The sequence below is a fragment of the Prinia subflava genome (assembly GCF_021018805.1).
Source record: "Prinia subflava isolate CZ2003 ecotype Zambia chromosome W unlocalized genomic scaffold, Cam_Psub_1.2 scaffold_33_NEW, whole genome shotgun sequence".
Classification (NCBI taxonomy): domain Eukaryota; kingdom Metazoa; phylum Chordata; class Aves; order Passeriformes; family Cisticolidae; genus Prinia; species Prinia subflava.
In genome coordinates, this window is record NW_026960610.1 from 2,388,550 (window position 1) to 2,404,252 (window position 15,703).

The window sequence follows — 15,703 nt, forward strand, 5'->3', positions numbered from 1 at the left end:
TGTGGGTTTCTTCTTTTTGCAGCTCGTGGAAGACAGATTTTTTTTTCTTCTTTTTTCCTTGTCTCACAAGCTTGCTACTTGACCACGTTGGGCTCCAGATATCACCGCGGGGCCTGACCAGTAAGAGGGACTCAAGAGACATTTCTGGGTTCCGAGCAGACCAGGGCAGGAAGCAGGAAGCCCCGAGGTTTATTTACAAAGGCACTTTTATACATTTCCTATAATGTCCATCGATTGGGGGATGGAATCCCCACCTCCCAATCCACACTGGTCAAGCTAACTGTCAATCACCTTTCTCCTCCCAACTAGAAATATGTAAACAATGAAAGACAGTTAGCAAAACATGGCCAATGTTTACATTAACCAGCGGGAGAAACGGCACGTCTCTCCTTCAACACTAACGCTCAGCAAACTAGGAAAAACCTCATGGCAACAGCGGGGTCCAGCTTCCAGATGTGGAGTCCAACATCTATTTTCTAGGTCTGTGTGGGTGATAGCTAGGGACAGGCGCTCGGAAGATCACGTGATGTCACGGGAAGATAAGGACCCTCCCCCCGTCCCTTCGGTGGTGGCCCCTCCTAGCCCCATTAGCTTCCCACCAACCACTGACCTTTAGATCCTTTGCCCTCCCACTGACATAGTAGAAGACCCTTTAGACTATTTAACCCCATGTGTAATACAATAAACCGCCATTTGCCGTCCACCACATTGGTGTAAGCGTGTGAATGGACCGAGTAGCTCGAGGACGTCGAGCTGCCGTGCTGACTCGTTGAAACCAGGTCGCCATTGCCTCATATCGAAGGCAACATAGGTCTATCAATCTCTGATAGTCATGTTCAGTTTTCCTTTTTCAGGAACTATAAATCAGCGAGCTGAAGTCTTTCTTTCGTGTCCAGGATGTTTTCCCACCTTCTGTGAAAGGCCTGGGCCCCCTTCTTATTTCCTTCTTTTGTCTAAAAGCCTTTTTACATTCTAAAACTACAGTTAAAATTCTTTAATACAAAGCAAGCTTCTAAAGTTTTAATTAAAAGACACTTATTACAGAATAGCTTGAGACTTAGAATAGGTAATTGCAAGCAAAAGATTTATTCAAAAACTTCCTTGTCAGAGTCTAGAACATCCCTCTGGCCACCCTGGAGGGTTTGGAGACCGGACAGGGGGGTCTGGGATCTGTACAAGGGGGTCAACCAGCCTCACATAGAGCCCAGGAGGACACTGCCTCTGATCCCTGGCCATGGGAGTGAATGTCCACATTGTATGAAGAATCACAAGCTGAGAGAATTCAAAATAAGTAGTATTTCATTTATCATAGAATGTAAATGTAGAATCTAGGATTTTTAGTATATGGGGTTGAAGAGACAAGATGGAGGAATTGGGGAGTGGCCCCTGTGCTCCTTGTTCTTGCTCTCGTCCCCCATCTTTTGCTGAGTTGGATTTTAGAGATTGGTTTAGAGTAGAAACGACATGTTAGCATAGGTAGTAGGCATTGGTAAAGTTTTGTAAATAAAAAGTACGTTTTGGACGGTGGTTGGGTCAGGGGTACCGTACATAAGGTGCGGGCCTCTCTGATCCGCCGAGTCTGCCGCGTGTCCTGCTCTGCTGGGGACGCCTTGCAGAGCTGAGAAAGAACTAAGATAATGCACCCTGCCAGGGAGGCCTGGCAGAGCTGAGAAAGAACTGAGATAATGAAGAATAAACAACCTTGGAAACATGCACTGGCGGACTCAGCTTGTTGTCTCTGCCTCCGGTGTGAAACACTTAGGGCAAAGAGAAGACGAAAAACCTTATTACCTCGGGGAACAGCAACCCCGAGGAGAATCTCAGGGAACAGCAACCCTGAGACTTCCTTCCATGCTTTCCTCAGTTGTTTATTAGAACTCATCTTTATAACTGTCCCATAGCCATGTTCCACAATTACAATTACACAGATTTTCTTCATCTCCCTGACACGAAACACAACTTTGTATTTCACAAAAATGTTTTTGCTTGTGTGCTCCATTTCATTAGCTGCTCAGACATGATAGCACAGGGGTGCTCAGCCCTGGAGAGCGCCCTGTATGCTCCCATCGGAGCTGTCACAGCTGGGCTGAGATGTCTTTGGTGATAAACTCCAGCCAGTGTCAGATTGGATTAGGAATCACGACAGATCTCAGCTCTGGAAGCTGTCCCTGGAGCTGGCACAAGCTATTCATTTCAGTTCTGGACACAGTCAGTGATGGATAACTAGAAATCAGTCACTTTCATTGGAATGTATTTCATTTGCTGATGCCTTACAGTGTAAAAAGTGTTTTTATGAGTCTTTACATTTGCACATTCTTGTCTAAGTTGAGGTGTTTGAATGTTTCACTTTTATCTATGTGAAAAATGCATATTATATGGCTCTACGCAGATATTTATTATATGTATTATGCTAGGTTGGAAAGTTATGCTGTATTAACATTTCAGTAATATAGTAAATGTAGTAGTGTAATTAAAATCAAGCTTTAGTGGTTGAAATAGAAACTATGTGTGTGAGATATTCTTTTTTTTTAGCTCAAGAAAAGAAGATAATCAAGAAATTCTTTGCACAGAGATAACAATTACAGAGACCCCTAAATTTTCCAGTGGAGAAGAATTTATGGCTCTCCTTATCAACAGAAACGAACTTTTTCAAGCCTGACTTAGACTCAAAGGCGCCTGGGGATTAACAGAAAGTTTTTGACAAGTACCAGGCAATTTTTTTTGTTTTAAATAAAATATGCATAATCATAAGGTGACTCCTCTTAAGGAGTAAATTCTCTTTTAACGGGGTCCTTCTCCTGGCTGACTTTTGTCTAGGAAGGGGGACCCAGCCCGGGCTGTAACTCTTTGCTGTTATTGTCTTATGTAATAAACGCCAATCACTTGCTTTTGGAATTTTTGGAAATTTAATAAAAATAAAAATGGTTATATAAAAAATAGTAATACAAATACAATAATAAAGGTTAAACAATTTAGAGTTAGGACAATTACTGAGACAATAATAACAAAGAGTACAGCCCGGGCTGGGTTTCCTCTCCCTAGACCAAAGTCAGCAGGAGAAGGACACCGTTACAGTAGAATTCTTCTCTTAAGAGGAGTCACTTCATGATTATGCATATTTTATTTAAAACAAAACAAGTTATCTGGTCCTTGTCAAAAACCCTCTGCTAATCTCCCCAGGCGCCTTTGAGTCTGGGTCTGGCTTGAAGTGATGGTCTGTTGATCAGGAAGGCATACATCTCTCTCTCTCTGGAAAATTTAGGGGTTTCTGTAATTGTTATCTCTGTGCGAAGAATTTCCTGGTTATCTTCTCTTTCTCTTGAGCTAAAAAGAATATCTCACACACATAGTTTTTATTTTTGATTACTACAGCTTAATGTTAATTACAAAACTACATTCACTATATTATTCAAATGTTAATACAGCATAACTTTTCAACCTAGCATAATACATATAGTAAATATCTGCGTAGAGCCATATAATATGCATTTTCACATCTTATTAATTGTCCTAACTCTAAATTGTTTAACCTTTATTATTATATTTTTATTACTATTTTTATAACCATTTTATTTTTATTAAACTCTCATAAATTCCCAAAACAAGCGATTGGCGTTTATTACAATCTACTGCCCTCTCCCGAACTAAAGCTAATTATTGAAATGGTTTTATAGTAAAATTTTGACCTACAGCTCTCATTCAATGGAATGTAAATTTCAAAAGTATAATGCAAATAATTATACGAAAGTCTACTTCCTTGCAATGAGTCCGGGGGTTAGGCTCGGCCGCGCCGGGGTGTCAGCACGTCCCGGGGAGGGCCGGCCCTACTTGTCCTGCCCTGCCCGTGTGCGCTGCAGGGCCGTGCAGGGAGGGCTGGGCAGCGCAGCGCACGGAGGGCTGGCTGGCTGACGCAAGGCGGCGGCGCGTTAGCTCAGCCGCCAGTGATGCACTTCCTGCGCCGCGGTCATGGCGGGGGATGTGCTGGGTAGGACGGCGGCGCTGGCCCTCGGTGAGAGCCCGAGGGGCCCGACCCCCGCACCCCGGCCCCTCCGCGTTCCCCGCACCCCTCGCCTGTGCCGGTGCCCCGGGGGGGACGGGGGGGGACGGGGGGACGGGGGCGGGCGGGGCTGGGTTCGGCAGCGCTGCGGCTAACGGGGCAGACCGGGAGCAGCCGCTGCACCGGGCCCGCCGGGCCGGGCCCTCCCTCCCCGGGCACGGGAGGGGTCGCTGCGCTTCTCGTTTCGGTTCCGGCCGTGGCCGAGCCGAGCGCTGCCCTGGCTGGTCCCCAGGCCCCGTCTCCCTGCTTGTCTGCACCAAGCTGTTCCCGGGAAGGGCTGCTCCTCCTGGTTCCCGATGTGCAGCCAGTGGCTCCCGAGGGTTCGCTACCTCGGGAGCCCTTGAGATTTTAGCGAACACACTGCATGGATTGATTTTTTAAAATGAAATATATGAAATAATTCTTATCCTGACTGACCAGCTGGTGCCTTTGAAGGTTTATCACTGCTGATAAACATCAAGATTTGTTATAATAGAAAGGATTGGGTTGGGTTGGAAGAGGCTTTTAAAGGCCACTTCATCCAGCCCCCTGCAGTGAGCAGACACATCTGTGTGTGTCCAGTTTCTTTCTCTTTTTTTTTTTTTTTGAGTAATTGCCCGTATTTATCATGTATCTCAGAAGAGCTGTATGTGTCTGAACAAGAGGGCAATGACTCCACTGGTGATGGGACGCAAAAGAAACCATTCAAGACTGTGTTGAAGGTGAGTGTGGAAAACACCTGCTTTGTTTGGCAGTGTGGAATGTGTTCTGGGGCAAGTGATGGCCCTTGTATTTTTAAATGTGGGTTTCATACCTGTTTTTGCCATCTGAGCAGGAGCAAGGTGCCTGCTCAGGCTCTGTAAGGATGATTTTGGTTCATTTTGGTTATTTTCCTCCCCTTTATAGGCATTGAGGACAGCAGGAAAAGAGCCGTTTCCTACAATTTATGTGGATTCCCAAAAACAAAACGAGGTGCTGTGGCATTGAAGGGTTTCCTAGTGGGATTATTTTACTGCTTCTTGGTGTGAAGGGACAATGTAATCTGCTGTCTTTTGCTCTCTCCTTGAATTCTTTAGAGATGGGCCATCATTTCCAAATCACAGATGAAGAATGTCAAAAAGCTATGGCACAGGGAGCAGATGAAAAATGAAGCTAAAGAGAAGAAGGAGGTAGGCTGCAGAAGGAACAGAGCACCATTGTTTTCCAAAAACATTACGGTGTCATCATCATTCCTTCCCCTCCATAAAAGCTGCAGGTTGTTCCTCACTGGTGTCATTATTTCACATGTTATTTACAACTGGCCTGGTTACAGCTATTTAATAAGTTATTTTTCTCAAACCAGGCAGAAGATCTCTTGAGAAGAGAGAAGAACCTGGAGGAAGCTAAGAAGGTTGTTATCAAGAATGATCCCAGTCTTCCAGAGCCCAAGTGTGTGAGTATGATCCCGTGCCTTGGTGCTAGGGCATCTGGTCAGCACAGAGATTGTGCTGCTCTGGGGTGAACTCTAAGAGATGGTGAACCAGTCCCCTGTTTAATGGCTTTTATTCCCTGCCTCACAGGTGAAGATCAATGCTCTGGAGGCTTACAGAGGGCAGAGAGTGAAGATTTTTGGCTGGATCCACAGGTTACGGAGGCAAGGTAAAGCATGAGCATTGTTGAGCCCATGCAGGGAGATAGAACAAGTACAGTGCCCTTCAAAATCTGGACACAGAATGAGTCTGACAGCACCTGGTCTCAAATTTTTAAACCAGTTAGGGGCCTTCTTTGGTTGATCTCAATGATCACTGCAACACTGACAGTTCTCCCTGATGTGTGGGCATACAGACATTTCTTAGTTCAAATCCTGCATGATTTTCAGTTTGGAGGCTAGTCCTGCAGAATTTCCTCGACTTGTTCTGTGTTTTAAGCTAATCCTGACAAATGAGGAGCTAACCAGCAGCTGCTCATTGTGAAACCAAATTCTTTCTCTTCTTAACTAGGGAAAAATCTGATGTTTATTGTCTTGAGAGATGGCACAGGGTTTCTTCAGTGTGTCCTTTCTGATGAGCTGGTAAGTTGTGATGATTCTGTTCTGTCATTAATTGAAGAGTTCATACCTCATCTGATGTTCTTTTTTGTAGATGATGTTAAGTTCTCCTGAACCTACTGACTCAGTTGTGTTACTGTTAAATTGTATGTCCTCCCTCTGCAGTGTCAGTGTGAGAGCTATTCAGAAGTGACTGTGTGCTAATGTGTGACTCCAATAGATGCCGTAGGAAAGTTAGGAATAAAACTTGCTCACCTGTGCCTTTGTTTGTCTTGCTGTAGTGCCAGTGCTACAATGGGCTGATGCTGTCCACGGAGAGCAGCGTGGTGGTGTATGGCATGCTGAACCTCCTGCCCCAGGGCAAGCAGGTACAGGAGCTCCTCCGGCTTCTCCTCCTCCCTCATGGGTCACTGGTGTCCTGAGGGAAGCACAAGCAGAGGTGGAAGGAATCATTGGATTATTTCAGAGGGAATTAGGGCTAGAGAAAGAACAAAGCTCCCAAAGCTGTGCTGTCACTCACTGTTCAGTGTGAGATAGGTGAACTGTGTGACTGTTCTGCTTCTGCCTGAAATGATTTTCCACTGATAGACAATTCCTAGTGCATAACGTGGAGAATTATGTTAAATAAATGACATGGCTTAATTTTCCTTGGTTTATTCAGTTTTTGTGAAGCTAAGAATTTTTTCACATCTCTTTTACTGAGATGTGTTTGTAGGATTGACCCAAGGTGAAGGTAATATGAGCCCCCACTATTACATTTTGGTAAAAATCTGTGGGTTAGCCTTTGAAACTCTGCATTTCTACCCTGAAAATGCTGTGATTGAAAAAAAAATGCCATTTGTCAGGGCCAGAAGGCAGCTGTGACCCACATGGGGGAGCTGGTGAGAGCAGAACTCCGTCACAGACTATTTGAGTTGGAAGGATCTTATAGCTATAGCTATATATCCAGTGCCACCCCCTGCCATGGGCAGGGACACCTCCCACCATCTCAGGTTGCTCCAAGCCCCATCCAATCTATCCTTGGACACTTCCAGGGGTGAGGCAGCCACAGCTTCTTGGGGCAACCTGTGCCAGGGCCTCACCACTCTCACAGGGAAGAATTTCTTCCTGATATCCCATCTACCCTGCCCTGTGTCCATGGGAAGCCATTCCCCCTTGTCCCATCACTCCAAGCCCTTGTGAAAAGAAATCCAAGGCACAAGCAGTGGACTTTTTCCCCAGTGTTTCTCTCCCACTGGCAGGCTCCGGGAGGCCACGAGCTGAACTGTGATTACTGGGAGCTCATCGGCCTGGCCCCGGCAGGAGGGGCTGACAATCTGCTCAATGAGGACTCGGAGGTGGATGTGCAGCTCAACAACAGGCACATGATGATTCGAGGCGAGAACATGTCCAAAATCTTCAAGGTGCGCTCCATGGTCGTGCAGGCCTTCAGGGATCACTTCTTTGCCAACGGATACTATGAAGTAAGTGCGTGTTCCCTGGTCAGCAAGTGACTGCTCTAGTGCCCTGACTCATCCGTGTCCTCAGTTCTTCACTCAAGCAGTGACAGTCCTGTTCTCCAACAGGTCACACCACCAACCTTAGTGCAGACGCAGGTGGAGGGAGGCTCCACCCTGTTCAAGCTGGATTACTTTGGTGAAGAGGCATACCTGACCCAGTCATCCCAGCTCTACCTGGAGACCTGCCTGCCAGCTCTGGGAAATGTTTTCTGTGTTGCTCAGTCCTACAGAGCTGAGCAATCCAGGACCCGCAGGCACTTGGCAGAGTATGGACAGTTGTTCTTGTTTCTTTTTAAACAGCTTGATTTACTTTACAGTGTGGGAGTAAAAGGGGGTCAAAAATGTGTGTTTGGGTTGTGGGTTTTTTTTAATGAGTTTGTTTCATAGCTAAAGATGTGTTGTTTGTGTGCGACTTTGCAATGGTGTGGCTCTGTTTCAGGTACACTCACATTGAAGCTGAATGTCCTTTTATAAGTTTTGAGGATTTGTTGGACCATCTGGAGAGCTTGGTGTGTGATGTCGTAGACAGAGTCTTGAAATCACCTGCAGCAAACTTACTGTATGACCTCAACTCGGTAGGCAGCAATGGGAATACCCAAGAAATTAGGATTCTAAGCCTTTTCTATTCAGCACATTCCTTTGGGAGATGCAGGGCATGGCAGTGAGCTTACTTACTATTTGTAATGATAAGAATATTAAACATAATAAGAATGAAAAATCTGCAAGGCTGATAATGACCAAAGCATGGAACTGTGGGGGAAGATGTTCCCTGCTAGCATGCTCCAGAAACCAACAGTGTGCCAGGATTTATGGAAGTGTGTTCTGTGCCAGTGGAATAAAAACCTCCATCCCAGAGATGGGATACCGACTGGTTGGTGCTTGCTGATGGACCATGAGGGAGCGATTAAACGAGTGGTGTTTCAGTTCCTCCCCTGGAACATGGAGCCCTAAAGCTCTGGAAATACTTCCTTATCTTTCCTCACAGGTGATCTATGAGATTTACTGGGCTTGAAATGGTTGTGTTTGGTTCTAGCTTTGTAGTACTGAGCTTGTGAGCTGGGAAGGGTCATGGACGTGCTGATCAGCTAGAAAAGTATCCCTTTTAAAATGGTGCTCCTCCACCTGTCTTTGCTCTTATCCACAGGGTTTCCAGCCCCCCAAACGCCCCTTCCGACGCATGAACTATGCTGAAGCCATCGAGTGGCTGAAGGAACATGATGTGAAGAAGGAAGATGGCACTTACTATGAGTTTGGGGAGGTACGTCCTGCTGGGAGGTGGAGTAATGTCATGTAGGAATGCAGCTGTGGGTTGGGTTTTGACCTGATGTCCTCCAACATTGGGATAAAAACCTGTGTTGTCACCTGTCATCAGTTCCCTGGCCACACTTCTCCAGCATGTGAGCATTGTTTGAAGGAGCTCAGGAGAACTTGACAACATAGCCAGGATTTTTTTTCCCCTCAGTTTTCTGTCTCATATATTGGGGAGACTTAGATTTTAACTGAACAGATATTTTTTCCCCCAGACCTATGGGTTTTTATTTCTTCTAAAATAAATTTATTTTAAGAATTTAGGTCCATTAGTATGAAAGTGTGGACATGTGTGGTCTGAAACTGTCTTCGTTTCATGCCCGCTTCATGTGGGACTTGTGTATGGGAGTAGTTTTGGTGCTGAACATTACTAAAGCCTTCTCTAATGGTAGGATATTCCTGAAGCTCCCGAGAGACTGATGACAGACACCATTAACGAGCCCATCCTGCTGTGCTGCTTTCCTGCAGAGATCAAGTCTTTCTACATGCAGCGCTGCAGCGACAACTTGTGCCTCACCGAGTCTGTGAGTTGTTCTACCTGCTGGGGTAGCTTGGAGCAGTGGGGACATTGGAGTGCTCCAGGAAGCTCCTTGGAGAATCCTTGCCAGCTTTTGTTCTGGGTGCCTTGGCATGGTTGGCTGGGGCTGTGTGCGCTCCGCTGCTGTGGTGCGTTGCTGTAAGTGGGGCGTGCTGTGGTGCATTGCAGGTGGATGTTCTGATGCCCAACGTGGGTGAGATCATCGGCGGTTCCATGCGCACTTGGGACAGCGAGGAGCTGCTCAAAGGCTACAAGAGAGAGGGCATCGATCCCACGCCCTACTACTGGTACACGGATCAGGTCAGTATGGCACACATGCTGCTTGGCTGAGACTAGAGCTGGGGCTTCTCCCCTCCTAGAGGGGTTGGTTGGTTTGTTTCTGGTGGTATTAATGCAACTATAAATTACAAAAAAATGTGTAATATCCCCTCCCTGAATTTCACAGAGGAAATATGGTACGTGCCCTCATGGAGGATACGGTTTGGGATTGGAGCGGTTCCTGACCTGGATTCTGAACAGACACCATATCCGAGATGTCTGTCTCTATCCACGCTTTGTCCAGCGCTGCAAACCTTAGCCATCCTTAAGAAAAACTCATGGAAAACTGAGCAGCTGATGCTTGGAAAAGAATGATAACACGCTGCTGTACTACAGCCTGTCTGACAACAAGACTTCCTGCGACCTTTTGCTAATTCAAATACCAATTTAGGATGTGAAAAGGACAAAACCCAAAACCTCTTTTTTAAAACAAAAATGCTAGTAATTAACTGGAAAAAGCCTTAGAAAAATTGTTTAGGTGCATTTATACTCTTGAGTCATCACTATACAAAGATCTCGATAAGTTGTCATTTAGAAAACAAGATACACTTCTGCTTTTAACTTCTATGACTTAAAATATGCTGAGCATTTGATAATTTTGTTTTTAAATTTGCTTTAATTTTAATCTTTTTTCTCTTGGTGTTTCTTGTTGGGGAAGTCAGGAGTTCAAGCTCTTGAAATTCCTTAAGAGTGCCGTGTGAGAATGGTATGGAGAGACAGGAACAAAGGATAAAAATGGGAAGAAGTATCTTCAGCACTGCACGTTTTTAGTTCTTGCTGATTTTAATGGGAGTTCTCTGAGTTGATTCAGTAGCAAGGTGTGTGGTACAGTGCACAGAATTCCACTGTGAGGTGGGTTGGGTCTGGGGCTTAGGGGTTTTTCTCAGATTATTTATTGCTCAGTGGTGCTGAGGCTGCTGGCGAGACAGGTTTTGCTCCCTTCCCCAAGAGCTGTGGATGGAGTGCTCCCATGGGTCCATGCACACTCAGCTGGATGTGTCTGGTGGCTCCTGGGCACGGGGGGTTGTGGCACCTTCTGCTCCCCGTTTGCAACCAGAAATGACTGACTGAGACCCAGAGGAATGGTAACTAAAACACAATGGATTTTCAGACTGTAGTCCCAGCAGTGCTTTCCTGTGTCACGCTGAGGTGCGTTCATAGAGCAGCTCCCTGTTCCCTTGTGCTACTGCAGCTGAGCAGCTTCCCTGGCTGTAATCAATTTATCAAATAGGGATAATGAAATACTTCATGGGTTGAGTCATCTGTACTGTTTTTAGTCAAAGCAATTCCTTTACCAGAGAGAAAAAAGGTAGGTGGATGATTTGCCACCTGCACTGAGACTTCAGCTGGATTTGCCATTCACTCCTGGAATTGTTGAGCTGTGGATACCCATATTTTTGTAATAAGTGATTGGTTTTCTTCATCTTGCATGTTATATAAACTGGTCTAAATCAGCAACCAATAAATTATGGCAAGAGAAGCTGGTGTGCAAGACAGTACTTGACATTAATGCCTGTTCCTTTTACTGAGTCTTTGGAGCTTGTTGCGCGATACAGTGTCTTGGGTTGAAAAATGTAACCAAAAATGTGTATTCTATTTTCATCTGTTGAAGCCAGTTGGGAGATATTGTTCTTTATCTCTTGTAACTCTAGGGGGGGAAGAGGGCGGATGCCTTCTGTTAATGGGTGTCCTTGGGTGACAGGACATTTTCATGCTTTGTATCCCAAATCGTGTGTTTCTGTTCCCATGTTCTCAGTTTGTTTTGTCTATAGCTGAGCCCCTCCCCTGGCTGCTTGCTTTTGGCTTGCTGCTAGCTTTAGGCTGCTTTGCTGGCTTTGCTCTCTTGCTTTCTGCTTTTTTGCTTGTTTTTTGCCATTTTTCTGCTTTTGTGTTTCCCCTTCTTTCCTTCCTCCCTTCCCTGAAGACATCGGACCTGCTTCGGGCCCTGATTCGGGAACATCAAGGGAAAACCCCCCGGAGTCTGCACCTGAAAGAAGCTTTGGCACCCTCCCCAGCAGAGACTGCTCACCCTCTCTTGGACTGGTGAAAACATTTGTTGTCATCTCGGACTGTTTTTCTTGTGTTGGGGAGTGTTTTTTCGTTGTTTCTCAATAAACAAGTTTTTTCCACTTTTCCTCTGAGGAAATTCCTCTCGAACCCGGTGGTGGGGGAGGGAGTTGTGGGGATTTCCCCCTAAATTTGTCCTAAACTAGGACAAACATTTTTTGGTGGCCCGTACGGGGAGGACGATCATACAAAGTGGAAAAAACTTTAATAATATTTTGGTTTCTGTTGTTTTGTGTGCATATTGGTATGTCTCTTTTTGAAGGTATAATGTCATTTGGAGTGAAAGCCTGCCTCTATTTCTGGTCATTAGGGTTCTTTGAAGTTTTAATACCTTTGTGGTCCCTAGGTTTATTCTCTTATCCAGCAATAGCCCGATATTGTCCCTGATGCATAGCTTTTGTAACCGTGGCGCGCTAACCAGAATATTTATCGGGCTGGGCTTGGTTGTGATGATTTGCAAGAGGTTTATAAAAATGTTGCTATCGGTTCCAGGAATGTATGGTTCATGGTTGTGGTTGTGTACTCAGTTTTTTAGGGGAGAAGCAGGGGAGGAGGCTTTTCAGCCTTTGCTTTCCTTCTTCTCCTCTGAATTGTTTACATCTCTATTGGAAAATGTTTGGTCCTCCCTGACTGCCAAGGACACCATCTTTCTGGCATTTAATTTAGTAAGCTTTCTTTATACTGTCTGCAGTTTATATAAGATGAAGGCTGAGATTTCTAGAGGGGCTGGTGAGACTCCTGATTTAGGAGTAGAACCAAGGGTGAAGAATTCTGAGTGGCGTGGGAAATGGGAGGATATGGGCCAAATTTTAAAGGAGTTTTCTGATCCTGTAGTCTGGGACTTTCCATCTGAACAAATTCAGAACCCAGCTGAGGTGGTAAAGTATCTGAAAGAGAGGTGCCATGGTAACACTAAGGAGGAAAGGATCATTGCAGTGAGCTGGGCCCTGGCACATGCTTATCGCACCCTGCTAGATACTGTAGGGCAGCAGATAGAGGAAAGGGAACAGGGAGATAAATTAGTCACTGTCCCAGTCACTCAGGCTGCAGCAAACATCCCAGGCTCCAGGCCAGTAGTTAAACCAGAGAGTAAGCCCCAACCAATGGCTGTTGCTGCAAATACAAAAGGTAGAAAGTGTAAAAGCAAGACTGACTGAAGGGTGGAGGATGATGATGATCCAAGAGAAGGACCATCACCAACATCAGAGACCACAGCAAGTGGCATAGATTCCGGAGCCAATATCGATTCCTTCTCCCTGAAGGACCTTCGAGGCCTAAGGAAGGATTATAGGCGACAGCCCGATGAGTCTATAATTAGTTGGCTAGTCCGCCTTTGGATGCGGCAGGGGAGGCTACCATTCTGGATGGCACTGAAGCGAGGCATTTGGGATCCCTGTCACATGATCCTGTCATCGACCAAGGCATGATGAGGAGGGCTAGCCCTCACAGCCTCTGGGAACGGGTCCTGGACAGCATAGCACAAAGATACCTGTGTGCAGATGACCTTTATATTCAGCAGACACGGTGGAAGACCATAGAACAGGGGATCCAACGCCTGAGGGAGATGGCAGTGGTAGAGATCATTTTTTCAGATGATATAACAACTAGGAATCCGGACTTCGTACCGTGCACACCTGTAATGTGGAGGAAACTTGTGCGTATTGGGCCACCTGAATATGCTTCTGCTCTAGCAATAATGAAGCGGGATGAGGTATATGAGACTGTGCTCGATATGGCAAAGAAGCTTCGGGCATATGCAGATGCTGTACATGGCCCGACTCATGCCAGAATTGCAGCTGTGGAAACATGACTGCAGAAATTAGAAGATAAAATAGAGGAAAGTCGTAAGAAACTCAGGGAAGAGATTGAGGACCTCCTCCAAATCTCAGCTGTACAAATTAGAGGCCCTAGTATCCAACACAGACGTTCCTCTGTTGGGGAGAGAAGGTACGCCCCACAAGGTGAGTTGTGGTTCTTCCTACGTGAGTCTGGAGAAAACATGAGGAGATGGGATGGGAAGCCTACTGCTGCTCTGGCACAACGGGTGCGTGAATTGAAGGAAGGTAGGAAAAGGGAAGCAGCTCCAGTTGCCCGTAGTCCAACTGTCAGGCATAATGATGATGACTTGTCCAATCCCCTTGAAGGAACCTCCAAGACATATGTCTCAGGAAAGAAGGATAACCAGGCTTAGAGGGGCCCTGCCTCTAGCCAGGTAGAGGTTAGGGAAAACCGAGTTTTTTGGACAGTATGGGTTCTATGGCCTGGCACATCAGAGCCACAGAAATATAAAGCTTTGGTTGATACCGGTTCTCAGTGTACCCTAATGCCATCGGAACATGAGGGAACAGAACCTATTTCCATTGCCGGTGTGACGGTTGGATCACAAGAATTGACCCTGTTGGAAGCCGAGGTGAGCTTGACTGGGAAGGAGTGTCAGGAACATCCGATTGTGACTGGCCCAGAGGCTCCGAGTATTCTGGGCATAGACTTTCTCAGGAATGGCTATTACAAAGACCCTAAGGGATTCAGATGGGCTTTTGGAATAGCTGCTGTGGAGGCAGAGGGCATTAAGAAATTGAACACCTTGCCTGGACTGTCAGAGAACCCATCTGCAGTAGGACTCCTGAAGGTAGAAGAGCAACGAGTACCTGTTGCCACCTCGACGGTGCATCGCCGGCAGTATCGAACGAATCGAGATGCTGTGATCCCCATCCACAAGATGATCCGAGAGCTGGAGAGCCAAGGGGTGGTTAGTAAAACCCACTCACCCTTCAACAGTCCCATCTGGCCTGTGCGTAAATCTGACAGAGAATGGAGATTGACCGTGGATTACCGTGCTTTGAATGAAGTGACTCCACTGCTGAGCGCCGCTGTGCCGGACATGCTGGAACTCCAGTACGAGCTGGAGTCCAAGGCAGCGAAGTGGTATGCCACAATCGACATCGCTAATGAGTTTTTCTCCATTCCTCTGGCTGCAGAATGCAGGCCTCAGTTTGCTTTCACCTGGAGGGGCGTGCAGTACACCTGGAACCGACTGCCCCAGGGGTGGAAGCACAGTCCTACCATCTGTCATGGACTGATCCAGACTACGCTAGAAAAGGGTGAGGCTCCAGAACATTTACAATACATTGATGATATCATTGTGTGGGGAAACACAGCAGCAGAAGTGTTTGAGAAAGGAGAGAAAATCATCCAAATTCTCCTGGAAGCTGGCTTTGCCATTAGGAAAAGTAAAGTTAAGGGACCTGCTCGGGAGATCCAGTTCCTGGGAGTGAAGTGGCAAGATGGATGGCGCCAGATTCCTACTGATGTCATCAACAAAATCACAGCTATGTCCCCACCAACCAACAAGAAGGAAACACAAGCTTTCTCAGATGCCATAGGTTTCTGGAGGATGCACATTCCTGAATATAGTCAGATTGTGAGCCCTCTTTACTTGGTTACCCGTAAGAAGAATGATTTCTATTGGGGCCCTGAACAGCAGCAAGCCTTTGCCCAGATCAAGCAGGAGATTGCTCATGCGGTAGCCCTTGGCCCAGTCAGGACAGGACCAGAGGTGAAGAACGTGCTCTACTCTTCAGCCGGGAACCATGGCCTGTCCTGGAGCCTTTGGCAGAAGGTGCCTGGTGAGACCCAAGGCCGACCACTGGGATTCTGGAGTCGGAGCTACAGAGGGTCTGAAGCCAACTACACCCCAACAGAGAAAGAAATCTTGGCCGCGTATGAAGGAGTCCAAGCCGCTTCAGAAGTGATTGGTACCGAGGTACAACTCTTCCTGGCACCCTGACTACCCGTGCTGGGGTGGATGTTTAGAGGAAAGGTTCCCTCCACCCACCATGCCACCAATGCTACATGGAGCAAGTGGATTGCCCTCATTACACAGTGCGCCCAAATTGGGAAACTAAATCGTC

General features: G+C 46.4%; 1 protein-coding gene across 2 annotated transcripts; it reads left to right on the forward strand.

Annotated features, from left to right (window-relative positions):
* The first annotated feature begins 3,928 nt into the window (after window positions 1-3,928).
* NARS1 (asparaginyl-tRNA synthetase 1) lies at window positions 3,929-10,350 on the forward strand. Of its 2 annotated transcripts, none has more exons than XM_063424468.1 (15): window positions 3,929-3,985; window positions 4,676-4,758; window positions 4,943-5,008; window positions 5,113-5,205; window positions 5,379-5,468; window positions 5,596-5,674; window positions 6,016-6,086; window positions 6,344-6,430; window positions 7,304-7,525; window positions 7,628-7,827; window positions 8,001-8,136; window positions 8,706-8,819; window positions 9,262-9,393; window positions 9,576-9,707; window positions 9,853-10,350. In XM_063424468.1, the coding sequence occupies exons 1-15, from the start codon at window positions 3,967-3,969 to the stop codon at window positions 9,982-9,984; spliced, it is 1,656 nt and encodes a 551-aa protein (XP_063280538.1). In that variant the 5' UTR covers window positions 3,929-3,966; the 3' UTR covers window positions 9,985-10,350. The 2 variants fall into 2 exon arrangements, with proteins under 2 accessions (XP_063280538.1, XP_063280537.1); XM_063424467.1 differs by having other exon boundaries at window positions 3,934-4,009.
* Window positions 10,351-15,703: the final 5,353 nt, after the last annotated feature.